This window comes from Callospermophilus lateralis, chromosome 1, assembly GCF_048772815.1.
Source record: "Callospermophilus lateralis isolate mCalLat2 chromosome 1, mCalLat2.hap1, whole genome shotgun sequence".
Classification (NCBI taxonomy): domain Eukaryota; kingdom Metazoa; phylum Chordata; class Mammalia; order Rodentia; family Sciuridae; genus Callospermophilus; species Callospermophilus lateralis.
The window spans coordinates 116,966,795-116,994,167 of NC_135305.1; the positions used below are offsets into that span (position 1 = coordinate 116,966,795).

At 43.6% G+C, this 27,373-nt stretch overlaps 2 protein-coding genes across 12 annotated transcripts in view; one reads left to right on the forward strand and one right to left on the reverse strand.

Annotated features, from left to right (window-relative positions):
- On the reverse strand, nt 1–6,128 carry Rhbdd3 (rhomboid domain containing 3). 7 transcript variants are annotated; one of them, XM_076837361.1, is made up of 9 exons: nt 6,074–6,128; nt 5,257–5,666; nt 4,927–5,087; nt 4,409–4,596; nt 3,070–3,258; nt 1,883–2,266; nt 793–955; nt 421–705; nt 1–342 (listed from the first exon to the last, which is right to left on the reverse strand). In XM_076837361.1, exons 5-9 carry the CDS (start codon nt 3,215–3,217, stop codon nt 168–170), a joined length of 1,155 nt encoding a protein of 384 aa, XP_076693476.1. In that variant the 5' UTR covers nt 3,218–3,258; nt 4,409–4,596; nt 4,927–5,087; nt 5,257–5,666; nt 6,074–6,128; the 3' UTR covers nt 1–167. The 7 variants fall into 7 exon arrangements, with proteins under 7 accessions (XP_076693476.1, XP_076693501.1, XP_076693467.1 ...); XM_076837386.1 differs by lacking the exon at nt 6,074–6,128 and having other exon boundaries at nt 5,606–6,046; XM_076837352.1 differs by lacking the exon at nt 6,074–6,128 and having other exon boundaries at nt 5,257–6,046.
- The window catches only part of Ewsr1 (EWS RNA binding protein 1), a 27,670-nt gene continuing 5,168 nt past the window's right edge, over nt 4,872–27,373 (forward strand). Inside the window, exons 1-11 of one of the 5 annotated variants that reach the window (XM_077108676.1) lie at nt 5,694–5,874; nt 9,824–9,860; nt 9,993–10,044; nt 11,285–11,408; nt 15,880–16,066; nt 18,393–18,560; nt 19,804–20,015; nt 21,754–21,829; nt 24,323–24,357; nt 24,891–24,923; nt 25,181–25,299. In XM_077108676.1, the coding sequence (XP_076964791.1) occupies nt 5,862–5,874; nt 9,824–9,860; nt 9,993–10,044; nt 11,285–11,408; nt 15,880–16,066; nt 18,393–18,560; nt 19,804–20,015; nt 21,754–21,829; nt 24,323–24,357; nt 24,891–24,923; nt 25,181–25,299 (1,056 nt within the window). In that variant the 5' untranslated portion in view covers nt 5,694–5,861. Of the gene's footprint in view, nt 5,004–5,508; nt 5,875–9,823; nt 9,861–9,992; nt 10,045–11,281; nt 11,409–15,879; nt 16,067–18,392; nt 18,561–19,803; nt 20,016–21,374; nt 21,697–21,753; nt 21,830–24,319; nt 24,358–24,890; nt 24,924–25,180; nt 25,300–27,373 lie in introns of those variants that run through there. The other 4 variants (XM_076837322.2, XM_076837323.2, XM_076837334.2 and 1 more) reach the window with 4 other exon arrangements.

Genomic DNA, 27,373 nt, shown 5'->3' on the forward strand with positions numbered 1-27,373 from the left:
TTGGAAAATGAATTGGCTTTTATTCTTAAAAAAGCTACCAGGCAGCATGCTCCGGGGCCTCCCCTGCCCCCAGGGGTGCCCCAGTATCCCACGGTGCTCAGTGGACAGAGCAGGGACTCAGGCTACCTGCCTTTAGGCCAAGCCTGTGCCCCCACCCTCTGCCTGGGTTAGGGAGGCCCAGGGCCCTTGCAGTGGGCAGCTGCCTCCTCCTGGGTCACCAGGGGCGCAGTGTCCACCTGCCCCTCAACAAGCAGTGACACAGCACCCTCCACACGGCCTGTGGCTGCCAGTGCCACCACTGCCTGCTCTGTGGGGAAGCCCATGCGCTCCAACTGCTGCAGCCTGTGAAGTGGACAAGGAGGGAGTGTCCGGGCGGCCCTGGCCCCACACCAGAGCCCCAACCTCCCCAACCCTACTTACCGCAGAGAGGACACTGAGGACTTGGGCAGCCACAGTGGGCTTTGGGTCTCCTCAACTGGCCTGTCAAGCAGTGAGGCCTGAATCCCCTCCTGCAGCATCTGCTCATCCAGGACAGCCCACATGGGGGCCCCTGGGGGAAAGCGGGACCCGGCCCAGTCCAGGCCCACCTCCAGGTCCTCCCAGGTCAGCTGCACAGGCCCCAGGCCTGGCGGGAGCTGGGCTGTGCCATCGCCATGGGACCAGGGCGGAGGGGAGGCTTGGTAAGGAGGTCCAGGGATGGCAGACCTGCGAGGGTGGAAGCAGAGAAGGGCCTTGCCACCAGTCACTGCCTTGGTTTCGACCAGCAGGGCCAAGTCACAGCATCACCCTCACCTCGCTCCAGCAGGAAGGGTGACAGGCAGCTCAGCCAGGCTGCCTGGGGCAGGAAGGAGCCTCAAAGGCCAGCACCTAGCCAGGGTCCTGCACAAGATGCTCTCCTGCATCACCTGTAGGCGCTGCTCCGAGGGCTCCAGCCATCTTAAGGCTCTGGCAGCATCTGCCCAGAGCAGGGCAGTCGGTCAAGGAAAACCGAAGCCAGGCAGGGATGGGTCTGTTTTGCACGGCCAGCCCCAGGCCGAGAGTGCTGGGCGTTCATTCCTGGGTGTCTCACTCCCCACGGCCCTGAAGAAAAGTGTCTTCACCCCGCAACAGCAAGACAAAGAGGGGGACCTAACAAGCCACTCAACCAAGAGCATGAGCCAGAAGTGCCTGCTCCCAATCCAGCCCTCCCAGCCTCAACCACCCCAATTGCTGTTCCAGGGACCCGCCTGCCTGCTCATGTCTGTGATTCTGCCAGGAAAAGTTCCTCTGACACCATGGCCTCAGCCAGGCCACCATGCTTCCATTCAGACAGGCCTGGGCAGCTGGTGTTACTCTTCCCTTGAAGTCCCCACAGTGGGGTAGAGGGGCAGCCTATTGTCTCTGGTGGCAGTTTCCCCCACAGGTATTAAACATCTTTGGAGCAAAAGCCTATGTTTAAGGCAACTGCACCTCCAGCCAACTGTCACTCTCAGTTCCCAGAGAACCCCGGGCTCGTTCCCGCCCCTGGCCCTCGCCCTTTCTGCCCTCCACGTGGCCCGCTTTTTCACTTCTCTTCACCTGAACCCTTCTTCCTGAATGTTTGGCACAGACGCCACCTTCAGGACCCAAGTTAGTGGGTCCTGTGAGTGCCTCCTCGATCACCTCAGCACCCCTGGGCTTCCCATAGGGCCCTTTAAATTGTAATTGGCTCCTCCACTTGGTCATGAGCCCCCAGCCCCCAGCCCCCAGCCCAGAGTATGGCCGAGAGGGAGATGCTCCCAGATATGTGTGCACAGCCACCGGACATTGCTTGGGCCCCGACTCCATTGTACCACTTCCTTCCCACCCGGAGCCCTAGCCACAGTACCCACAGGCACGGGCCCTGTGCTCAGGCAAAGGATACAGGCCAAGCCAGCAAGGAGGCCACAAAGGAGCTGCAGGAAGGGTGGCTCGGAGCTGAGCAGGGGGGTCAGGGCAAGCAGCAGCCACGGCAGCAACCACGGTGGCAGCAGCCCCTGAGAATATCTAGGGCAGTGACCTTGCCCTGCCAGCATGGCCAGGTGGACAGGCATGTATCCACAGCTACCAGCTGCACTGGACACCCCAAGGCCTGCCAGCAGCACAGCCAGCAGACCAGTGGCTAGGGAGAGCAGGGCAGAGGCGTGCAGGAATCGCAGTGTGCCCAGGTGGCACTCCTGCCGCCAGCCCAGGGCAGGCAGGAGCAGCAGGCTCAGGAGCAGGCCAGGTAGGGCCGTGTGGCCCAGGGCATGGGTCAGCAGCCGGTGCACTGGGAGAGAGAAGGGCTTATGCGCCTGGTTACTGGCCCCACCCTTCAAGGCTGTTCCAGGTGTGCTAGGTCAGGGGATCAGCCTCCACTAGGACCACCTCCTAAACCAGCCTCCCCTCATCAGGAAGCAGTGTGCTCACTACTAGCACCTAATCACTATTAGTGACTAGGACCAAGGACTTCCAAATGTCATAGCCACAGCCCTGTTGTGTTAAACAGAACAAAGGACCAACCACTCAAGTCTTCTGCACTCACTATGGAGCACTCACTGTGTGTCAGGCATGGTGAAGGTGCTCTATAGAATTTACCAAATCCGTCATGCCCAGGTGGAAGCACAAATTGTCACGAGGCGGGACTTCCCGCTTCACTCCTGGAGCCACCTCACTCCCTAGGCTGTGTGGTCTTAGACAATTTACTTAACCTCTCTGAGCATCATTTGGGTTCCTCAATTATAAACAGGAGCTGTTGTTATTATTGACAAACAAGTGCTCAACTGGGGACCACTCCTCCAAGCCCTAGCACTCCTCCCCATCCTCATGCTTAGCTGAAAGCTTAGTACTGATTTTGAGGGAAGGCTGTCAGAAGAGAACTCCTCCCCACAAGTTCCCACCCCACCCTGCTGGCCCTTCTGCAGGGTCCTTGGCCCTCCCTGGCTGTGGATGAACTGGGCATGCTCCTGTTTAAGCTGATTGTCCCCAGGGTACTAGGTCCCACCCCTGTACAACCATGCTGCTCCCACCAACTGATCGCAGACCCTGCAGCAACTCTCCAGACTCTCCTAGGTCCACTTGGCTGGCCCTCACCCTGCCAGGGGTCCAGCAGCAGCTCCGGGGCCAGGGTCAGGCTGGGGCCGGCCCCCACCAGCCACAGGCTGCTCATCAGCAGCATGAGGACAGAGGAGGCAAGAGGCAGCGCTGGAGACAATAGGCCAGGGGGTTCCCTGGCATGCATAGTTGGCTGAGGAAGGTCAAGCGTGATCCCGGGGCTCTGTGCTGTGGGAGTAAGGGAAACAACAGTTACTACTGCAGGTTTTATCTCTCTCACTCCCCATGCTTGACCCGCCTCATTTTACAGTGCTGGGAACTAAGGATGGAGAGGCAGGCCCAGCAGCTTGGCCACAGTGGAGCCCAGAGCCCAATCCATCTTCCCTTCCACCTGCCCATATGTGAGAGTCCTGAGTTCAGATGGGCCCTGGTACCGGGCCAGGGAAGTTAACTGGGGCCCTGGACTGTAGAAAAGAAGGGTTGAGCTCCCCCAGGGCATATTCAGGGCCCCCTCTAGCCACTTTTTGCTTCCTAGTTCCCTCAGACTACTATCTTCCTCTCACTACTCCATTTTGCCCAGTCTTAGGGTTCCAGATGGTCTCAGTTGCCCTTGACCAAGGGGTCAAAGCCAGCCAATGGGCAGACTGGGGAGGGGGTGGGGGAAGACTGGCAGAGGGGTAACAGGGTCCCACACTGTGAGCCATACAAAATGACCTGGGACTAAGGCATCTCCTCCTCCCCAACCCTCAGCATAGCTTCTCTGGCCCCAACTCCTCCCTTCACATAAAACACCAATATCTGTTCCATCTCTTTCTGCTATATGACGGGCAACATTCCCAGCCTCTGAGCCTTCCCTTTCTCATCTGTGAAATGGGGAATAAGAAAATCCTTTCTTCATAGTGTGAGAGGAGAAAGAAATAGGCTAAGGCAGGCTCCAGCCTACAGTTCCTGCTCAGTAAACTGTAGCCATCCCCTCATCCCCACATATGCACATACAGTTGCCAACTGGCCCAAAGAAGAGCCTCAATAGGAAGTTAGTTGCTCAAGCCTCTCTGGTCTAAGCTCTGGGCTTCAAACCTTGCCATTCCCTGCCCACAAAGCAAAGCTCTTTTCTCCCCCATGTTCCCCTATGACATCCAGGCTGTCCTCCAGCCCCTGCTGGAGCCCCTTCACCCCTGGCTAGGCTCTGTCTCAGGATGCCTACTGAGCTGATTCAGAGAAGAAAGCAAGATCCCAGAGACATAGGAAGGCTGCCTAGTCAGCTTCCTTGCCAAGGGCAGCCCCTTCATCTGCCAGGTCCTGCAGGGAAAATGAGGAAAACTTCTCTGCCTGAAATGTCTTTCCTTCCAAACTCTCCAATCGTCACACTCCTACTCACCCTTTGAAACCCAGCTCAAATGTCCTTTCCCCTCTGACACTTCATTTCATAGCTCTTATCCTATCTCATGAGCACAGCTTGGCATGCCTCCCAGGTAGGTAGTTTGAATTTATAGGAGGAGGGGCTCCTCTTATCCCCAGGTTCACCAGGGTACTCCTAGCACACAGCTGGTGCTTTTTCTGTGTTCACTAAAAAAAAAAAAAAAAAAAAAAAAAAAAACCACGAACTTGGCTTCCAGTTCTGCTCAGGAATTTAGGGTGAGCCTGCCCTGCACTGGATCTGAGCATCCACCTATGCGACTGGGGGGAGGTTTGGGAAAGTGGGCAGGTGACAGCCTTGCCTGGGGGTAGAGTCTAAGGTCACAGCAAACTTCCTTTTCACCCTCACAACCATCCACCTACTGGGCACCAAAACAAGGGTGAAGGACTTGCCCACAGACACAGAACTGGGACTTGAGCCCTCTGGAGCTGCTTCGTCAATTCACAAAATGGGGCTGAGCACCCCAAGGCCCTGCCTACCTTAGAGGGAAGCCAGCGCACAGAATGGGAAGTCAAGGACAGGGACGATTCTTCCGGAGGGTGGACAGAGTGGGCTGGTGGGTATCCTAGGGTCTGGGCCAAACTCAGCTTTGTGACTTTGGGGGAAAGTACTCAACTTTCTTCGGCCTCAGTTTCCCCTTCTGTTAAGACAAGGATATTGGATGCGGGAAGATTAAAGGACCTTCTCAAGGCCGACCGTTACTGGGGGAGGGCCCTCGGGGGCCGGCCAGGCGTTCGGGGTGTCCCACCTAGCTCACCGGCCTCGGTCCCCTCCCCCGCCGGTTCAGGCCACGCGTCCGAGGTACTCACCGCCGAGCACGCCCCCCACACCGGCGGGCCGGGCGGGGCCCCCCGGCTGGGAGTCGGCGCTGCGGCTCCGGGCTGAGGCCCAGGGGCTCCAAACCCATCGTGCGCGCACGAAGGCGCGTGACCCCAGCCGACCGGCCAAAGCGCAACCCCCTCCCGCTCCCACGCCGCCCTCCGCCCGCCGATTAGTCAGCAGTTGTTCTAGGCCCCGATCCCTTCCCCCAGCCTCTCCCGCCGGCCTCCGTTTCCCTCCAGGGCAGACTCTTCAGAGACGGTCCCTTGAGCCCGCGGACGTAACCACTGCGAACGACCTAGCCTCGTGCGGGGAATCGCTCTGGTTTGATACTGACACCGGTTCACCACCCACTCCGGCCTCTTCGGTGCTATTTTGGCTCTCGCGTCACGTCGGCGATCTTAAGAGAAGATTGGGACAACAGTTTCGGGCGTGAAGATCGAAAAAGCAGCGGCTCATTCCTTCTTCCCCCACCCCCGTGGCCTGGCCCGATGGTAGCGCCCGAGGTTGCGAGTTTCGCGCCTGCGCAGTGCGGCGCCTAGAGGGAAAGCGAGAGGGAGACGGACGTTGAGAGAACGAGGAGGAAGGAGAGAAAATGGCGTCCACGGGTAAGTGTGGTGGAACTGCGGTCGCGCAGGCGACGGTCGGGAAGCCCGAACTGGGGGCTTCTCCTCTTTGGGGGTGGCCGAGATGACTGAGTGGAGTTGCCGAGAGGGGTTGGAGGTACCCGCCACGGCCCGACGAGTTCGGGGGGGCCCGCGGTCCCGTCTTCTCCCCTCCCCCCATCGGGTGGGCCGGTTCTGGAACCTTCCGGCTCCCGTGGCGCGCGGGGGGCTCGCGGCAGCGGGGGCGCGCGGGGCCCGTCTTGGGCTCCATTGTGTGGCGGTCGTCAGGCCCCGCGCTCCGGCCGCCACGTGGGCGGGGCCTGCGGCCTCTGAGGCCCCGCGTGAAGGGGGGTCCGCGGCCGCGCCTCGAGCCTGTCACCCCGAAAGAGGGGGGCTGGAGAAGCCGCGGGCCCGCTGCCCTCGTGACCCCCTCCGATTCCCAGGGAGGCGGCCCTAGCTCCAGGGCGACTCTTTTCACGGAGAAACTCGGGGAAAAAAGCAAATAAAAAAGGCCTCGCAATGTGAGCTGAGGGGCGCCGGCTTATGAGCGCGAGCCCCGTCATCCTTCGGGCCCGGTGAAGTGGGGCTGCCGAGCTGCCCGCCTGGGCGGCCTCAGCCCGAGCACGACTTCTGCCCCGTTGGCCTTCAGACGGAATGTCCCCTACCTTTGGAGGTCCCAAATTTGCTGCTCCCTTGAACTTACCAGTTTTTATAGTTTTGTGTTAACACTACCTCTTTTCCTCCCCCCAAAAAGCAATTAAGTGGCTTCCCGGGGCCCCTTTTCAGCCAACGCCGAGGGAGATCGGTTGTATAATAAGGCCGGCCTGGATCGGGAGACCAGAATTTCTACCAGAAAGAAATTTCTGGCCTCTTTGATCCAAGAGGGACAAAAAAGCCCTAGCCGACCTTTGAATTATGCTTCAGCATCGTTTTGCATGTTTTTATATTCGTCAAGCTTGTTTATTTCGTGAATTGATTTGGCGGGCGGGGGTGGGGGGGAGCAGCGCAGAGTGAACTTTAAAAGAAAGCCCGGGGTGAGAACTCTAGAATATGGGTAGGGGGGCTCTTAACTGCCCCGCAGCCTTCGCCTGCAGTTTGCAGCTTGTCGTTTTCTAATCCAGGGTTATTGGCTGTGTGGAGTGTTTTGCCTCTGGGGGTATTCTTAAGCGGGCCGGATTCCAGGCCTTAGAGGAAGGGGGGAGCCGAATGAGAGGGAAGGAAAACTCTTTGAGTCCTTCAGAGTTTTACTTTGGAAAGACTTCGGCATCCAGCAGGTGAAGGACAATTTAAGAACTCTGCCCATCTGTCTGGTCAGGAAAAGGTAAATGTTGGCTTTTGGTGCCAGACTACCAGGAGTGTCCCCTAGAAGAGAGGACTCTGAGATACCATGTCCCAAGACATTCTGGTGGGAAATGGTTTCCCCAATGCCTTTCCACCCTATTCCTGCCTCCCAAAGCCTGAGGGGGCCAAATGTGTACATTCAAGTTTCTGTGTTGCTGTATTGCTGAACATGCCTTTTTCCAGTATGCTGTATTAGAGTTGCACGTGGTTTTCATGGCCACACCTGATTAAGCCCTTCTGGGCGACCTTTGGGGAATAACATAATTTATCAGCACCTTAGGTTCCTTTCCTGGAAAATGTGGGACTATGTATGCTAGACCTTTTTTATGTAAGTTTGACCTTTTAAAAAAGTTTGTTGAGCTCTCCTGACCTTACAGCAAAAGCATTTCTGCCCAAAGTTGCCCCATGCTGTCTTCACTGCCTTATGTAATCTGAAGCTCTAGATCTCTACATCTTGGGTAGTGACAGCCCTAATGCCACTGGTAATGGTTAGGTGTTTTCCCCTCTCATTTATATCATGTAGTAAAGTACCTGCAGGGTATGTCCATTTCAGCAGGATTATAGTACAAAGCCTCTAACCACCATTTGCACCAAGAAATAGAACATTACCAGCATTCTGTGCCCTAATCCCCCACTTCAGCCCTTCTCCTTGGCCTATGCTGTGTTTTTAGTAAAGTCTTCAATTGTGCATTTGGGGATTGGAAACAAACACAACTGGTTGTTGAATAATCTGATCAGTGTGTAACTGTAGCATTTTTGAGGCCATATGATGTTTGTGTGCTGTAAGGTTTTCATGAAACAACAAATTTACTCCCACCATATAGGAGACCCAAGTCTTCTGGTTTCCCACTGAACTGAGGTCATTAGCTGTTCCATATCAGCTTTGCCAATTTTATGCTTTATATAATTGTACTTGTGTAGAAGTCTTGTAAGTATTGAACTATATGTCATTGATTTAAAATCATTTCTCCTATAGAAACATCAGTAAAATGTAGGTTGAAATATTTTGTTTCAGATACTTCATTGGTATTTTGTGAATGCCCTATGGAAGGAATGATTTACACTTAATTTTTATAGGTTGTGTAAAGAATATTACGTAGTGCTATTAAAAATGCTTTAAGATTATCTTGAACAGATCAGGGTTTTTTGGTTATAGATATCTTTGGGGCAGTTGATTTGATAATGTTAATGATTCAGGGTTCTGTGTTAAGTGAGGAAGGAAAGTTAAGTGCAAAGAGGTAAACAAACCAACTTAAAGAGATGGATTCAGCAAAGAACTCTGAGGCCAAGAGATTGTGAGGCAGTCTTTGGATTTCATCAAGTTGGGTAGAATCCCTCCATGAAGAACTGAGATGTCAACTGTTGCTTTTGGATGAGGGACTACTTTCTGACTGGAAAAGAAAGGACCCTTTTTTCCCCTATCTTAATGGCAGTACTGTCTTCAAGCATTGAACAGGATGTGTATTCTTGTGGAGAGGAAAGAATTGGGCAGAATTTAAGATGATTACGTTAGCTGCCTTTAGGAGGAGAAAACACCTAAACTTATATAACTTTAATTCAGTGGTGCTATGAAAACTTAGCGGTTTTATTTGCTGTTTGCTGCAGAACCTCAGCAGGCTGCAGTCCCTTTTGATGTTGTAAATTTGCTGTGGAAAGGAAAATTGTAGGAGTATTTATTTAGAAAGAAGAAAATTTGTGGACACTTTTTTGTTTTTTTCCAAATCACTTTGGATTTTAGGAAATACAGTAGTGTTATCTAAAATCATATTGTTCCCTGGCAGATTAAATGCTTTCTCCTCTTTGACAATTTTCAAGATTCTACTTAAGGGGGCTGGAATTGTGGCTCAGAGGTAGAGCACTCTTCCCTAGCACAGGCGGGACCTGGGTTCAATCCTCAGCACCACATAAAAATAAAGGCATTGTGTTGTGTCCATCTACACCTAAAAAAAAAAAAATAAATATTTTAAAAAAATATTCTACTTACCTTGACTGCACTAGGATTTATACTGTATCTAGCTTTTGAGTTACTATACTGATGTAGCCCTGGTGCAGTTGGCAGGCTCTTTAAAACACCAGATTATAACACTGGATATAATTTTCTGCCATTCCATTTCAGTGACATTGTGCTGGGGAATTATGGTTGGTCTTGCTCCCCGAAGCAAGATGTAGTGATAGAAAAACTAGTTTTTGAGGAGATGCAACTGCTAATCTAATCTGTTTGGTGTTAAACATTGTAATATTGTTGCATTTTTTTTCTTTCTTTATGAATGTAAAACATCTGATTCTCTATAACCTTATAATGATCATGCATTTGAAATGATAGCCTGTGATTAAAGAGGGTTTATGGTCATGGGAACATGCAAAGGATCCTTGGCACATCAGCTGATCTTGATCTCCTAAGTTAGCACCATATTCAAACTTTCCAGTTTAACTAACTTAGACTCAATTGGTTTGGTTGATGTTGAGAAATAAGAGGTACTCATTTGGACCTGTGTCAGTCCCCTCTAAATAGTTTAGGGTTCTTGGTACCTTGAATTCCTTGCACTTATTTTTTTCCCTTTCATCTTGTCTTTACTGACTTTATACTATTTTCTCTCATTGTTTCCTCTAGATTACAGTACCTACAGCCAAGCTGCAGCCCAGCAGGGGTAAGTCAGTTTTTTGTGATATTTTGTCTGTGATTAATGTTTTTAGAGTATGGAGCCTCCTATAATTGTAGAAGATATAGTAATGGAATAAGAACGTTCTATGTTCAGTTCTTGCATTTAATTCTTTTGCAGCTACAGTGCTTACACCGCCCAGCCAACTCAAGGATATGCACAGACCACCCAGGTAATAAAAGTAACATGAGAGCTTGGGTTGTAGCTCAGTGGTAGAGTGCTTGCCTTATGTGCATGAGACCCTGGGTTCAATCCTTAGCACTGCATAAATAAATGTATTGTGTGCATCAGCAACTTAAATGTAACACAAAACAGCAATAGTAGAATTTTTTGTTTAATCATTAAAAATTCAGAAATTTTGAACTTCCTTAGTGGAGTACAAAGGGCTCCATTCTGCATCATAAATGAAACCATCCCAAAGTTGGGGATTGGCTTTCAGTGACTTTCTAGATTTTGTCGTTTCTTAAGTTAGAGGTCCTGTCCCATGCTTGGTATTTTTACATTTTATTATGTTTGAATTTAATTATTATAGCAGTTCTGCAGAAGATGATGATAGGACCATTTGCAAATGAGAAAATTGTAGTGCATAGATTCTACATAACTTGCCAGTGATTACACTTTAAGTAGTGGGGTCAGCTCTAAAAGTCCTAGCTGCCAGTCTGAGGAGCTCTTGAGCTCTTTCCAGTATAAGTCTGTGTTTAAAAACTTTGAGGTTGAGCTAGGGATATATATATATATATGTCAGTTGGTGGAGTGCTTGCCTTGCATGCACAAGGGCCTGGGTTCAATCCCCAGCACCAGAAAATCCAAAAAACTTAAAAAGAATTTTTTCAGTGTCCTGAGATCACCTCAAATTCTGAAATGGCCCATGTCATAAAATAGATAACTAATAACTACCGTGTAGGAGAGGCAGAATGTAATGTCTCTGACGTATCTTACATAACTGGCCATTCAAACAGACCTACAATAAGATCATGTTAATATCTGAAAGAACAACTCATTCCTTGCTGGCTTAATATTATTGATGTACTAACTGTGAGAACATAGAGTGTTCTCATTCAGTGTCTTTGCAGTATTGTAATAGTTTTACTCTTTAGTCATGGTGAAATTCTGGTTTTCAGAATTGACAGATTTTAGCTTCATCTTGATTTTCTTTATCCATTCTGTTTTCCTAGCATTTGTTTCTAGTTACTAAAACTGCTACACTAAGTGCTGACAATTACACACCTGTGCCCTCCCTTATTGCTCTTCCCTTAAGAGTATGTTAACTGGGGTAGTTAACATACTGGGGTAGTTAACTGGGGTTTTGCCTAATTATCAGGAAATTTTTTTGTTAGAAAGTTAGCCAATTATTTTTTGCTAAAATACAGGATTCATAAGTGAAATTCTTTTATGCATTTTCTTTGGAGCAGGCATATGGGCAACAAAGCTATGGAACTTATGGACAGCCTACTGATGTCAGCTATACCCAGGCTCAGACCACTGCCACCTATGGGCAGACTGCATATGCAACTTCTTATGGACAGCCTCCCACTGGTAAGGCGTGCTTTGGGGAGTTTTTGGGATCATAATGGCTGGGCATTTGCAGAAACTTGTTACTCATATTCTTGGATATACATTCTGGTTCTTACATTGGCATCTCGGGACCTTTTATTCTAAGGACGAGGGGGTTTTTTGTTTTTGTCCCTCACCCCCCTTCCTTAAATTCTCTTTGAGGGATATCAAAGAATGTGGGTGGGATGAATTTCAAGGGAGAAAAGAACTTTTGAACTTTGTACTCTGTATTGAATAATCTCAAAACAAAATGGAGACTACGTAAAATATAGTGCTAATGCTAATACTGAATAAGAATGAGCCTTGTGAAACTGAGTTGCTTAAAAATCAAACTGGTTTTCCCATCTGTTTGCTTCATCTGATAGTGTACCCTCTACTTTTTGTTTTGTGCTTTCCACAGTAGAAGGGACCAGTACAGGTTTGACTATCCTGCTCATTCTTGCATGGGAAATGCTTTCCATCTTGTCTAACCCTGTAATGTTAACCCTTTTAGGTGTTTCCATTTGTTTAACCCCAAGACTTTCTAACATCACACACAAAAAGGTGCTAATGAAAAAACTGCTTCAGGTGCCATTTGCAGATCCATGTCCTTTTTTTAATATAATTTTGGGAAAGGTTTTATTATTTAACATTTTTGTCAAGTCTTAATAATAGTTTATTCACCTTCCCAAAGGTATTTCAGATGATTACTCACCAGCTGATTTCCCCCGTTCCCTGAGGAATAGATTGCATGATTAGATTTATTTAGAGGAGCAGATTGCCACCCTGCATGTATCATGTTTGTGTGTTGGTTTGTTTCTAGTCCAGACACATTGTTTTATTTCAAATGTTATGAATTATTTTAATCCATAGTATGTCTTAGATTTATATAATATATTCCATATAATAATAATCCAGGAAGCTAAAAAAAATAAACTTAAGAATTAGAATAAATTATATCCTGTTACTGGGGTTGAGTAGAGTTTGTGAAAAGATTGTGATAGCTGGACGTGGTGTTACGTACATATAATCCCAGCAACACAGGAGGCTGAGGCAGGAGGATTTCAAGTTTGATCCCAGCCTTGGCAACTTAGGGAGACCCTCTCTGACTCAAAAAGGGCGAGGGATGTAGCTCAGTAGTCAAGGTTCTCTCAGGGGTCTGGGTTCTATCCCCAATACCAAAAAAATAGTCTGTGGTAATTTTTTCCCACTTAGTGCTGTGTAATGTTTTAGGCTCTCTACTTCCATTTTTTTATTAGTATCATAAAAAGGATTTAACTGGGTGTGAAGGCACACACTGATAGTCCCAAAAACTAGAGAAATCAAGGCAGAAGAGTCACAAGTTCAAGCCCATCCTGAATAACTTAAGAGTTCAATCCCCAGTACCTTTTTTTCTTATTTAAAAATTTAAAAACTAGCTGGGCATGGTGCACATGTATAATCCCAGTGGCTCAGTAGGCGAAGCAGGAAGACCACAGGTTCAAAGCCAGCTTCAGCAACTTGGTGGGGCCCTGAGCAATTTAGCAAAATCCAGTCTCAAAATAAAAAGGGCTGGGGATATGACTCAGTGCTTAGGCACCACTGGTACACCAGAAAAAAATAAATTAAAAAGAAAATGCAAGATTTTAATATAAGAAAGTGTTAAAAGATATAAAAATTATTTTTCACCTATCTTCAGTTGTCCAAATTATATATAGTATAGTAAGAGGAAAAAATAATCTGTCATTTGCCTCATCAATTACCAGGGGTTGTGGTGCAGTGGTAATGCACTTGCCTAGCATGCGTGAGGCACTGGGTTCGATTCTCAGTACCACATACAAATAAATAAAATAAAGGTCCATCAACAACTAAAATAAAGTACAGTGTCGTGAGTTTGGTGGGAAGTTTATATAAACTTTCTTTGGAAAGAGCTGAAAGTAAAATTGCATTTTAGATTTCTCTAAAGCAAAAAAATTTGAAATAATTTTACATATTTAGGCTGTAACATTTTTTAAAAAAAATAAACATTGGCTTAGATCTAGACTTTGGAATCCCTAAACCATTTTATAGGGAAGAGATAGAAGTTATTTATATGCTACGTTATTCAGAGCCATGCATTCACATTGTCATTGATTGGAAAAAAATCCTGCAATGATTGTGGGTCCAAAAAGTGTAGGATGTTCTAATATAGAGGCCAGTGACCGACGACCCAGAGATTTGCATTTAGTAGTAAAAAGGAATGTTTATGTAGACTTTGTAGTCTGTAAGGTATCCTTTCCTTTGCACATAAAAGTCATTGGATAATTATTGGAGGGGATGTGTAAAGATACACCATCCTATGCTTTTTCCAAATTTAGCTTCAGAAGAAAGAGACTGTTACTTGATTCATATAGAATTCTCGAACTGATTTTTACTGTTAAGGTTAAACAAATATTTGGGGTGGTTTGTGTAAATGTTTCTTCCTATATTTTTACATCAAGTCTTTAGAACATAGTTGATGTGTTGTCTTTTTTGCCTTTGGTCTTTTTTGTTGTCATTGAATCATTTTGCTCTGATGAGCTTTGGCTATCTATTTTGCTTGGCTGCTTGTGAGTACTACAGATTAATTTTTTAAAATCATTGATTAACTCAGTGACTAACGTTTAGCACTACAAGGCTCTGTTGCTGCATAGTTTTGTGACATAGTTATTGCCCTGATCAATTTTAGTTTTTTGTTTTGTTTGTTTGTTTGAACTTGTGAATCTTACAGATGGCTATCATTACGTAAGGGGAAATCTGTAAGAGTATAGGGTAGATGGAATTAGATTCTAGTAAATTTTGAATACATGAATGCTTTGTATTTTTACTCTTTTTGGACTCTTGCAAAGATTTGCCCCGCCCCTGCTCCAGTACCGAGGATCAGCCTAGAGCCTCACATGCTAGGCACATGATCTGCCGTTGAGACACATCGCAGCCCCATGCAAAGAGCTTTAAAATGAAACAGGCAGGGATGGAGGTATAGCTCAGTGCTAGAGTACTTGCCTGGCACACACAAGGCCCTGAGTTTTACATACCCAGCACTACAAAAACAAAACAAAGTTCAGATGAACACATCAACTTTAAAAATGTCTATTGTTTGGGGGTGTTTTATGAAGTATACTTTCATATACATTTCATCCATTGCTTTTTACAAGAAAGTTACTGTACATAATTTCAGAGTTTCTATAATATTTGTGATTGGCAAGAAAGTATTATGCTTTGTGCTACAAGAAGTGACGTTCATGCAAAAAGAAGTTGTGAGGGGCTGGGGATGTAGCTCATTGGTAGAGTTCTTGCCTAAGCATGTGTGAAGACCTGGATTAAATCCCTAGTACTACACACACACACACACAATAAATAAGTGGTAGTTGATAATTGTTTTTGGCTAGTACGTTGTGTGTTTGTAAAGACATTTTGTTCCATGTATAGTTTAAGGCCCTAAATGTTAACTAAAATGAGCAGTCAGTTCAAGATTGGCTTTAAATATTGAAACTTTAAAAGGACTGGGGATGTGGCTCAGTGGTAAAGCATCCTAGTTTCCAAACCTCCCCCCCCAAAAAAAAAAAAAAAAAAGTTTTATCCAAAAAGTTAAATAAGATAATCTGTTAGTTAGGCAAACATAATGTGTAGTATGATCTTTATTCCTCAGACCATTTCTGCTCGATGCTGATAATTGTTTTTTAGTTGTTACGTGAAACATAAATGGCAGTTCTTTCTTCCACTAAAAATTAAACACGTTCTCTAGAATTTCCAATTTCCTTAAATAAAATGAATAGTCCATGATGCAGTGTTGGGACTGAAAGAAAGTAGTTAAGTAAATTCCTAAACTATTGTTTTAAGTACTTAAACAAGTACCTGAATCATTGTTTTGTAGCTATTTTAAATTGCCATGTTGCTTGCCATTTATCTCCATTTCTGGGAGACTGTATTTCCTGCTTGAGGGATTTTTGAGGTACTTAAGTTCGTTAGTTAAAAGGAAGTTTGCTGGGCTGGGATTATGGCTCAAGCAGTAGAATACTCTCCTAGCATGTGTGGGGCACTGGGTTAGCTCCTCAGCACCACATAAAAATAAAGATAATTGTGTCCACCTAAAACAAACAAAAAAAAATTTTTTAAAGGAAGTTTGCTAGCAAAATCAGCGCTGAATCAGCAAAAAGCAGACGTCTCTCGTGTCTAAAGTGTTCAAGAGGGGACAGAAGGAAGCCTGTTCTGTTATCAGTTTTTCCAAAGCATATTCTTTCTCCCCTTATTAGATTGTGTTTTAAAGCAAATGAGATGAAAGTTTTTTACTTTACTAAGAACTAGGTACTTTCAGAGAACATAAGCTTCAAATATTGGTTTGTTACTAATCTTGCTGCAGGGTAATATATAAAGGGATGTAATGGTTTAAAGTGGTTTACAGATTTTCTCTTTATAAGTATCTAGGCAGATCTCCAGGGAGGCCAGAAAAATCTGACCTAGCTCTCCTTTGTTCTAGGTTATACTACCCCAACTGCCCCCCAGGCCTACAGCCAGCCTGTCCAGGGGTACGGCACTGGTGCTTATGACACCACCACCGCTACTGTCACCACCACCCAGGCCTCCTATGCAGCACAGTCTGCATATGGGACTCAGCCTGCTTACCCTGGCTATGGGCAACAGCCAGCAGCCACTGCACCTGCAAGGTAAGGTACACTCACGTACTCGCTGTCTCTTGAGATGCATCAGACTCAGGTTTGAGAGGGAGAGCAACTACACTTACAGATTCTGTAACTTAGTTCCCTTTTAATGATTATTCTCACACATTTAAGTGTTGTGGTTTTTTTTTTTTTTTTTTTTTTTTAAGTAGTGGATGGACACAATGGGGGGGGTCGAACCCAGTGCCTCTCACATGCTAAGCAAGCACTGAGCCACAACCCTGGCCTGATTGTGTTCTTAATAGTCATTCTAGTAACTAGTGTGCTAGAACACACCACAAAGGTATTCTCCACTTAGAAGTGAAATGGCACTGTCTAAGGGCCAAAATGAGAAATGTCAATCAGTAGATTGTCTGGTTTCAGAACGTACTTTTGGAGATAGGAGGAAGCTATTATTTTTACTTTGCTAAACCCAGAAAAAAAATGTGTATTTTCCTTTACAATTGAACTGCCAATAGAATTGTATTTTTGATACCTTTATCTTTGGGTTTTATTGATCCTTTTGATGGGTAAAAGTTTCCCCTTTGGGGAAAAATGTAGGTCATGATAGGGAGATAAATATCCTATGAGTCAAGAAATAGTTCTATGATCCAGTTGTTAGTAAAGGACATACCCATATCTGGGAATTCAAACATTAACTGTCTCTACTTAAGCAGTTGATATGATTTTTTTCTCTGCATTATGTAGACTCTTGATACATAAGCAAATATAATTTCTCCCCAGCTGTTAGAGGATATTGAATCCAACAAAGCTTACACCACAAGATTGGATAACGTGTGTATTATTATTTAACAGAAGATTTCAGCTCTTTGCTTTAGACAGTGCACTTAGGTGACTTCTGGATACAGTATTGAATGAACACTAATTCAGATTTGAATGAAGAATTTTTTTCTTTAAGAGAATAAATCTTGTAACTTGTATCCTAGACTTTTTGTCTGTTGTAGAGGTAAGAAATTATATCTAACAAACACTTATAAAATTACTTCTAAAATGTATTGTGAGGGGCTGGGGATGTGGCTCAAGTGGTAGCGCGCTCACCTGGCATGTGTGCGGCCCGGGTTCGATTCTCAGCACCACGTACAAACAAAGATGTTGTGTCCGCCAATAACTAAAAAAATAAAATATTAAAATTCTCTCTCTCTCCTCTCTCACTCTCTCTTTAAATAAATAAATAAATAAATAAAAAATAAAATGTATTGTGAGTAATTGGAGCCACTAGGTAGTTTACACTTGCTAGACAGCCTGTGAAGTGACTACTTTAAACTAACCGGCTGATTCCTAGAAGGGCCCATTTTGGTCAACCTAGGCATTTCAGAGTGTTATCAAATGTGCTAAGTCCCATTTGATGCTTTTGATGTAACAGTATATCCAAGCCACAGCTGGAGGGTATTATACATGAATTGGTTTTTGATAAGTCATTCTTTCTAGTTCCTCTTTTTCTTGGGTTTTCAGTCCTTTTCACTTTAAAGCAACTGTCTGCCTCTCTCTCGATCAATGACATTTACTCCCTTTTCCACTGGAAAGAGGGAGCCTGTGACACATTTCAGCTTGGTGGAGAAACTGGTACTTCTGCATCGTCTCTGGTCTGCCTGCTGATTCTTTGGGCTTTGCTTAAAATAGCTGTAGTTCACTTTGTGGCAGCCTTGGTGTAAACTATTAAGAGTTAAGAGGTAGTAGAAAACCCTGGTTGTTGTTTTTTGTTTTGTTTTGTTTTGTTTTGGAATAAAGGTTGGTTTTCACCATTTATCAGGGGCACTTCCCATTTCCTCTGTGAGCACAAGGAGGTAGGTGGGGTTGTATTCACTTCCCTGCCTTTCTGATCTTGATCTTTCTTTCCATTATGGAGACTTTGAGGCAGGGTTAGATTAATTTATGGCAGCCCAAGTTAGGAAATGATTTTTCTAGTCTGTTCTTAATAAATGAGAAACATAAACTTGGAGATTTTCCAAATTTATAATGCCATGAACTTGGTTTATATTAAAATTATTGTTTCCAACAGTTCATTATAAGAAAAAAGTTGTTTTCTTCCTTGGTAAACCACATCCCCTCCTAGATCACTTAAATTGGCCACAATATTTGAACCTGCCTTTTATGGCTGTTAGTGTAGAATGAATGGGGCAGTTGCTATCTCTTCTATATATGATGAATTCTCACTCTTAGTGTCGTTCAAGCAGACATAATTGGAGAAACAGTGGGTTTGATGTAATTTATTATTCCAGAGTTCAATCCTAACTTTGCATAATTTTCATAGATTTGTAGGATTCTTACCTGTGTGATTGAGGAACAAATTCTTTTTTTTTCTCTCTCCTTTTAGACCGCAGGATGGTAACAAGCCCGCTGAGACTAGTCAACCTCAGTCTAGCACAGGGGGTTATAACCAGCCCAGCCTAGGATACGGACAGAGTAACTACAGTTATCCCCAGGTTCCTGGGAGCTACCCCATGCAGCCAGTTACCGCGCCTCCATCCTATCCTCCTACCAGGTCAGTCTCTTTCTTGTGATCAGTGACTTAGTGGAATAACAAGTTGTTGTTTTTTTTTCCCCAAGTTGTAGACCTGCTTGCTTTGGCTTCCTCAGGTAAAGTTTGTTGTCTTGACTCCCCCAGTGGTAACTCTGAACATAAATAGTTATAGTCAAGCCTCAGACCTCGCTTCTCATAGCATTGCCTGGCAATTAATAATATTTTCTCTAAATACAGATAAAAATCTCTCGGTTCTCCCCTTTAATTTTGCTCTTTTAGTTAATTCTCAGAAGGATGAGAAGCAGAAATAATATGAAGCCATCTTTTCCAGTAGGTAAAGTGCAGGACATTATAAAAGAAACTTCACCTTAATCATTTTATATTTTAATTCAACACACATTATCATAATTCAAGCTGGACACAGTGGCACATACCTGGGAGGCTGAGGCACAAGAATCCCTTGAGCTTCAGTTAAGGCCCAGCCTAACAATTTAGCAAGACATAGTTTCAAATGTCTGTTGCGAGAATGTATCTTTGGTTAGTTTTCTTGCCTGCGATTATCATATTGATTTAATACAATTAGAATGATCTTTCATACAGTGCCTTCGTTTAGAAGATTATTTATTCATCTTTTTCTTTAATTGATGCCCAGATTTCATACACAACATGAAAGGCTGAAACTGTTAAGAAGAGAACAGTTTTGAATACTCTCCAAGGGAAAGCTACCATTTTAGAGTGATGTACACACCCTCTTTCATGCGTACATACATACATACATGCATGCATTTACCCTCTACCACCAAACAGCCTGGTCTTTTCAAAGGATCATTTTCATCACTTGAGAATGGTTGGAGGCAGTTTTAAATTAACTCTTCCTACTTTCCTCAGCACGTTTTTCACTGAGTCAAATCTTTCCTTAGTGCACATGTACATATTCTTCCATTAATATAGAAGCAGCTGATTTCTCAAATTTGCCTTGAATATCATTGAATGTAACTGTTGTTTTAAATGTGAGTGGAGGATCCAAGAGGAGACTCTTAAAGATGTACAGATGAATTGTTAAAATAATTATTATCCTCTTCTCATTTAAAGCTTTATTCTAGGTACAAAAATATTTCCATTTTAAATTCATACTGTTGAAGTATAGAAAATGACTGCATTTTTAAGGATGTCTGTGACACCTGGGATTGTCTCATTCAGGGCCTGGGGAAGTAATAAGACTTCTTCCTAAAACTTCTGTTTTTGTTTTTTGTTTTTCTTTCAGCTATTCCTCTACACAGCCGACTAGTTATGATCAGAGCAGTTACTCTCAGCAGAACACCTATGGGCAACCGAGCAGCTATGGACAGCAGAGTAGCTATGGTCAACAAAGCAGCTATGGGCAGCAGCCTCCCACTAGTTACCCCCCCCAGACTGGATCCTACAGCCAGGCTCCAAGTCAATATAGCCAACAGAGCAGCAGCTACGGGCAGCAGAGTGAGTTGCTAAAGAGAGAAAAATAAGAATGCTTTGTGCTTGGAGTTTCTGAACCAGGAAATATTCTTCACCTTTTTTTTTTTTTTTTTTTTTTTTTAACTTTTGGAATCCAGGATGCAGCTTTAGAACATAACTTTCCTACAGACTGCTTAGATGTCCCAATAAAAATTTCAGTTTTTTTTTTTTTTTTTCTTCAACTTAAATGTTCTTAATGGGTTACAAAAAGAAACCAAGCATGGTGGTTTGTACACTCTTGTAATCCCAGCATCTCTGGAGAATGAGGCAGGAGGATCACAAATTCAAAGGCAGCCTCAGCAACTTATACACTACCTCAAAAAATAAAAAAGGGCTGGGGATGTGGATCAGTGCTTAAGTGCCTATGGGTTCAAACCTAGTACCAAAGAAAAGAAAAGATACTATAATAGACTAGAAAAACTATTGTAGACTGCTAATCCTGCTCTTTGGGCAGGTTATATTCCGTGAGTGAAGCTAGCATTCCTTAAGACCTGCCAGTCCTGAGTCATTAGGAAACAGTAGCCAGGCACAGTAACATATGCCTATAATCCCAGTGACTGCCACAACAGAGGAGGATCACAAATTCCAGGCCAGCCTGGACAGTTTAGTAAGACCCTCTCTCAAAATAATAAAAATAATTAAAAGGGCTAGTATGTCACTTAATGGTGGAGCACCCCTGGGTTCCGTCCCCATTATTGTAAAGTTTAAAAAAAAAAAATCCAAAATTTAAAAAAAAAAAAATAAAGGAACAAATTTGTACCTGAATTACTGTTCTTTGTTAATGGGCATATTTTGCTGTGGCAGTGCAGTGATTAGTGCTATTTAATAGAACCCAGCCCTTAGCAGCATACTCAAACCCTAAGAAACCTGATTTCTTTTTGTTTTTGGAGTATAAACAAGCTGCTTTTGGGGATGTAGCTCAAGTGGTAGCACACTCGCCTAGCATGCGTGTGGCCCTGGGTTCGATTCTCAGCACCACATAAAAATAAAATAAAGATGTTGTGTCTACTTAAAAAACTGAAAAAATATTTTTTAAAAAAAAAAGCTGCTTTTGGAGACATCTCAGGTTATAGAACCCTATAAACCGTATTTTGTCTAGAGAGCTTTTTTTCTGGTTTAGAAGTGTATTATTCTAGGTTTAACTATATGAAATTATTTCAGCCTTGATGAACCATTAGTTTTATTTAAAAGAGCCTACTGATTAGAGGCACTTTATCATGGTGTAAAGAAGATGTGCTTTGATTAGCGCTTTGCAGTTTAAAGTTCTGTGATTCCAGGAGAAAGTACGTCAGGCAGTGGTGTAAATACTTGACCAATTGCTTACAGATGTGACTCTTTCCTCAGGTTCATTCCGACAGGACCACCCCAGTAGCATGGGTGTTTATGGGCAGGAGTCTGGAGGATTTTCCGGACCAGGAGAGAACCGGAGCATGAGTGGCCCTGATAACCGGGGCAGGGGAAGAGGGGGATTTGATCGTGGAGGCATGAGCAGAGGTGGGCGGGGAGGAGGACGCGGTGGAATGGGGTAAGAGCAAACCTTTTCTCCTTTTACCTAATTTTGTTTCATCCATAGGATTTTCAGTGGAAAGAAGGGACTGAAAGACATAAGAAATTTATTCTGCATTTCCATGGACAATCTGTTGAGCTCAAGCCATCTTCTAAAACATGGAAATGTCATCATTGTGGCATATATTAAGTGGCAGTTTGCTTTTTTCCCTGCCAGTATACTTTGTTGGGTTGGGGAGAATAAAGAATGGTTTTGAAACCAGAGCTTTCAGTTCCCTTCATGGTTTCCAGGGGTGAAAAGCCTCTGTGGGTAATAGATTTGGGATGGAACACACACAACCCTTCTAACAACCCTAAGTTTTTAACTAATGCCTCTGAATGGTTGTCTTGAAATACCTGGTGTATATACTGCAGAAAAGGAATGCAGCTGTTTTTCACAATGTTTGTCCCTAAGTTCTATTTGTGCTCAGAATTGTTGAACATGATGATGAAGGTCTTGGTCCCATAACTTGAACTGTGGCCTGAGGTGCACCTGAAACAGTTTAGTTGGAACACACAAAAAAAAAATCCAGTAATTTTTTGTTTTTCAGAGTAATGTATTTAAGTATAGATTCTCTCCCCATTGGAGATTTTTTAAAAGTCTAAATCGGTTTGACCATTTTGATTGATGGCACAATCTGGTTTAGAAAACTTTGTTTAGATGAATAACATGACCCTGCTACCTCTGCCTGCCCTTCCCCTCCCTTCTCCTATCCCCTCTTCCCTTTCTGGTGCCTGTACTTGATGAAGGTGAGGTATAATGTTGGTGGTTAACATGATCAGAAGGTTTAGTTCTGTGTGTGTTCTGTCCCTATATAAATGAGTTTTTTTTAAAAAAAGTTATGCAGAATGTATTAAGTATAAACTGGATTTGGTGCCGATGTTAAGGAAAAAGTAAACAGCATATGATTTTGTAAAAACAGATTTCAAAATTAAATAGATAAAATGTTATCTTTGAATTTCAAATCTCTTTACTACCAGAGGTAGTTAATATTGTTCTGTGTATTCTGCATAACTTTAAAAATAGTCTTCAGTGAAATCTTTATTGGAAGAAAGTCATTTTATAGCATGAAAAAATTCGTGAGTAATTGGATATTAAAGTAAAATGAGCCTTCCAATTTGGAGAAGATTACATTATAAAGGTTTCACTTCTTTATGGATGTTTTAAAATAGACATAGACACTTGAAATTACTATCATCACGTCTCAAATCACCTAGAATTCTTAGTATTTTTCAATTTCAAAAACAATTTCAAATTTATTCATTGTAATACTCCAGAAGTAATGATTCTACTGATTTTGCTAGACTACTTACTGTTGTAGGGAGCCCCTCTTTGTGGATAAGAAGTCTCTCCTGGAGTCATAGACCATGGCCTTCCCCGTAGGTTGACCAACAGACTGTGAAACAGTCTGATGGATCCTGTGGGGACAGGACAGGGGTGTTTTCCCCTTCCCTCTTTTTTATTGTGGTGTGGTGATGGTTTTCAGTGTCTTCTGCAGGTAAGGCACTCAATGTTGTTAACATGCCCTTTTTCATTGCCTCAGTATTTTGATATTTTCATTGGCTGTTAAACGTGGAAACTTTTTAACATGCTTTGTCGCATTTATATGCTACAGGTTACAAAGTGAGAGCCTTGTATACACTTCAATACTTAAAAAGTACCCGTACTCAGTACTCAGCCGGCAGCATAATGAAAAGTGGGACTAGACACGGTGTCCATATGGAGAGGAAAAATATACATAGAATATTTTTAACAAAATGTATTCATTGTATAAATGGAATCCTTCTGTAACTTTGGTAACTGCATACTTGTTGTTTGGTAATGAACCAGAGGAGGTATAATACTCTAGAATTGTGTAACATTAAAGTGTAAACTTTTGTGTTAAAGAGAGAGAACATTTTATGGTGTGTACTTTTAAAAAGGAAACAAAGCTGCATGCAACAGCTTGAAATTGTATATTCAGGTATTAAAGGTGCAATACTGGTTAGAAAAAACTCAGGGTCTCCCACAGGGGAGCTGCCTTTATTTAACCAAAAAAGCTGAATTCCTATTCTTCCTTCCCTCTTTAGAATATGTAATTTTATACTGCCTTAGTTGTTATTATTATTATAAACCAGTATGTCTATAAAGTTGCACCCCCAGTCCATGAGCCTTGGTATTTGTTGTAAATTCTCCTTTCACAGCAATTGTTATATCCACTAATGCCCTGAACTGTATGGCTTTATGCTGAAGATTGGCTGGATGCGTCCTCTGATGTGTGTTGTAGGCATTTAATGTGGTTGTCTCCTGCTTTATTATATTGTGACTTGTTAGGAAGCCCAGGGCTCTCCTCTGGGAGAGGTTGAGGGTGCACCTTTATGAACATGGAAAGGTTCATCACAGCAGTTGCCTCCGCTTGTTCCTCCTCTGTACACCAAGCTCTCCTGGTTTTTCAGCTAATGGGGGTGGGTGTTTGGGATTTAGGTTTTTTCCCCCCCAATTTGCCAAGTATTGCACTATTAATACCAGCCCCCGAAATGAAAGGAACCAACCACACTGGTGTGTACAATCAGACAAGCAAGGTTGTATATTAAGGAAGTTTGAGCAAGCTGCCCTGAAGAAAGGCATAGTGACAAGATGAGAGAGATGCATTGTATGGAGATGTGTTTAGCCAGTGCCCTTCTTCCCCACGAGCCCCCCCAAGGCTCAGAGCGGTACTGGCTTTTAAAGGGAAAGGCCTTCATTTCTTCGTTTATCCCCCCAGCAGCGCTGGAGAGCGAGGTGGCTTCAATAAGCCTGGTGGTAAGTTTTTGAGTATTACCATGGATAGTGTTTAAAAAAAATACAGTCAGTTTTTAGAAAACTATAATTTTTTATTACTTTCCTAAGTGGTTTAAAAATGATCTATGCAAAAGAGACTAATGGGTACTGCCGGCATTGTCTTAGGGGTAATAAGGTTAAACTATGGTTACAAAACAAAGGGTTACTTGAAGTATTGAGCAACTGCTTCTGTAATATGGGGGAGAATACAGTTTTTAAATTTGGTTTATTTGGAGGAAAATTTTGACTTAAATTTAACACTTATTTGGCACATAAGGATTGAGAGTGTATTTGGTTAATGGTTTAGAAGCAAACCAGCAAAGAAAAAAGCAAACCCTAGCAAACCTTTCACCAATGTTAAAGAGGCACTGCTCCATTTTAGCAGTGCGGGTCATTTTGAATTTAATGGATCCCCATCAAATGGTGGTGTAGTAGATAGCTATGTGTGTTTGTAAGGTTTATAGCTTGCAAGACGTGCACTAATAATATATTATATGATCTTTCCTGATTGGCAGGACCCATGGATGAAGGACCAGATCTTGATCTAGGTAACTTTGAATTCTTAAACTTTGTTGTGCTTTTATAAGGGAATGAATGGCAAAAAAGTACATGCCTATGTTAGAGTTCCTCAGCCCAGTAAGTAGATCAGTATGCTTTCAATGATGTCAAGGTAGATTGGAGCTTCCTTTATAGTGTTCATTTGCTCATGACTGTCTTAAAAATCCATGGCATTCTTAATAGTGTTAGTTGACAGTTCTATGATGAAACAAGACAGTAACTCTCTTCTGTTTTGTTTCTCTGAAAGGCCCTCCAGTAGATCCTGATGAAGACTCTGACAACAGTGCAGTTTATGTGCAAGGATTAAATGACAATGTGACTCTTGATGATCTGGCAGATTTCTTTAAGCAGTGTGGGGTTGTTAAGGTAAGTAAAGCATTATAATTTTAGGTGATCTGACAGAAATTGACACCACAGGACACATAAAATTGAACTGAAGTTGAGAGTTGTTCCTGAAATTCCCTGACTTTTCTGGATGTGTTGTGGTTTGCTCCATAAGATGCCCCCCTCCCAACTGGGTGTGGTGTCACACACCTTGTAATGCCAGCTACTTGTGAGGCTGAGGCAAGAGGATCACAAGTTCAAGATCATTCCGGGCAACTTAAATGAGACCATGTCTCAAGACAAAGTGGTCCTGGCCTATAGCTCAGTGGTAAAGTACTTGCCTAGGGTAGGCTGGGCCCTGGGTTCAATCCCCATTTTTAATCCCTTCCCCAGCCATTTTTTCCTAGGAAAGAAATGCCAAACACAGTTATCATATTTGATAACTTCAGGTCATTTTTATAATCATCAGTTAGTTGTGGGTGTTGTTTTGGGTTTTATTTTGGTACCAGGGATTGAACCGGGGTACTTAACCACTGAACCAGCTACATCCCCAGCCCTTTTTATTTTTCTTTTTGAGAAAGGGTCTTACAAGTTATTGGGGCTGGCTTTGAACCCTGCCTCAGCCTCCAGAGTCACTGGGGTTACACTTGTACACCACTGGCTGTTAATTGTGCATTTAATAATTTTTTTTAATAGCTTGGCATTATATGAATGCCCTTCTCCCCTCCCCCAACCTGGATTTTATTCTCATCTCTTACGGATGCATTTTCTGTGATGTTTTGTTTCACACGTAAGCTTATTAGGCTCTACTGTAAGATACCACCATTCTGAGGACTGAGGCTATATCAATGGACAAACAAATAAGAACACTTGGAGTTTACATTTAGTGGGGAATTTATAGTAAAAATAGGTTTGTGTGGTGAGCTTCATAGCGCACACCTGTAATTTTGGCACTTAGGCTGAGACGGGAGAATCACAAGTTTTGAAGCTAGCTCAAGCAACTTAATGAGACTCTTGTTTCAAAAAGGGATAGGGGTGAGACAATGGCAGAGGGCCTGTTATTCCCTCCCCCCAAAAAAAGAGAGAAAAAAGATTAATGAGCATTAGATGATGAAATGTTATGCAGGAAAAAAATAAAAGAACGGCAGGGATTAAAAAATGAGAAATAGAACCTTCTAACTTGTAGTGGGGCTATATTTCATCATAGTGGAGGGCAGGGCTCCTAGGGCAGAAGTTCAAGGGAGCTGGTGTGGCTAGGTTTTGGTCAACTACTATGGGGCTTTAGTGAGATGTGGAGAAAAATTTTAGGGGTGTTAGGTCAGTATCTAAAAGTAAAAGGTTTGGAAATTCTGTGTTCTCATAAGTGTATCACATGGCCTTTGAAGTCAAAACAAATTTTACATTTTTTGAAAGATGGCTGGGTTATTTCCATGTTACAGACACTGCTTCAGTAGGCATTCTTTGTTTAGTTGTTGATGTACCTTCATTTTATTTATTTATATGCAGTGCTGAGAATTGAACCCATGCCTCACATATGTGAGGCAAATGAGCCACGACCCCAGCCCCAGTAGACATCATTCTTATACGTGTCTCCTGGTACCTAGTGCCTGTTTTTTTGGTGTTATATGTGCAGTTGATTCTTTTGTTTGTTTTTGTGATACTATGGATTAAACCCAGGGCCTTGTGCATGTAAGGCAGACACTCTACCAACTGAGCTATATCCCCAGCCCCAATTATTTTTATTCTTAATAGCCGTATAAAGTCACAGGAAATAGTGAATGATGAGCAATGGTTTATGAGTCATAGATTTATGTATACACATTTCTGATTATAATCTGAAATTACAAAATGAACTTGCCTGTTAAATTGTGTTATTTTAAATTTTATAAGAGAAAATGAAATCCAGAAGTGACTTGCCTGGGGCTGCCCTGCTGATAGATGTCCAAGTGGCCCTATAACTGGAGTTTCTTGCATTGTCCTGCCATTCCCGTCCCCTATTCTGGTCATTTATTTAGAGAATTGAAACTAAAGGGCAACGTATTGTCCTGTGCACTCTCAAGTGGGAAGATGCACATCGGGCATGTTTTTGCCATGATGCTTAGGTCTGATTACAAGA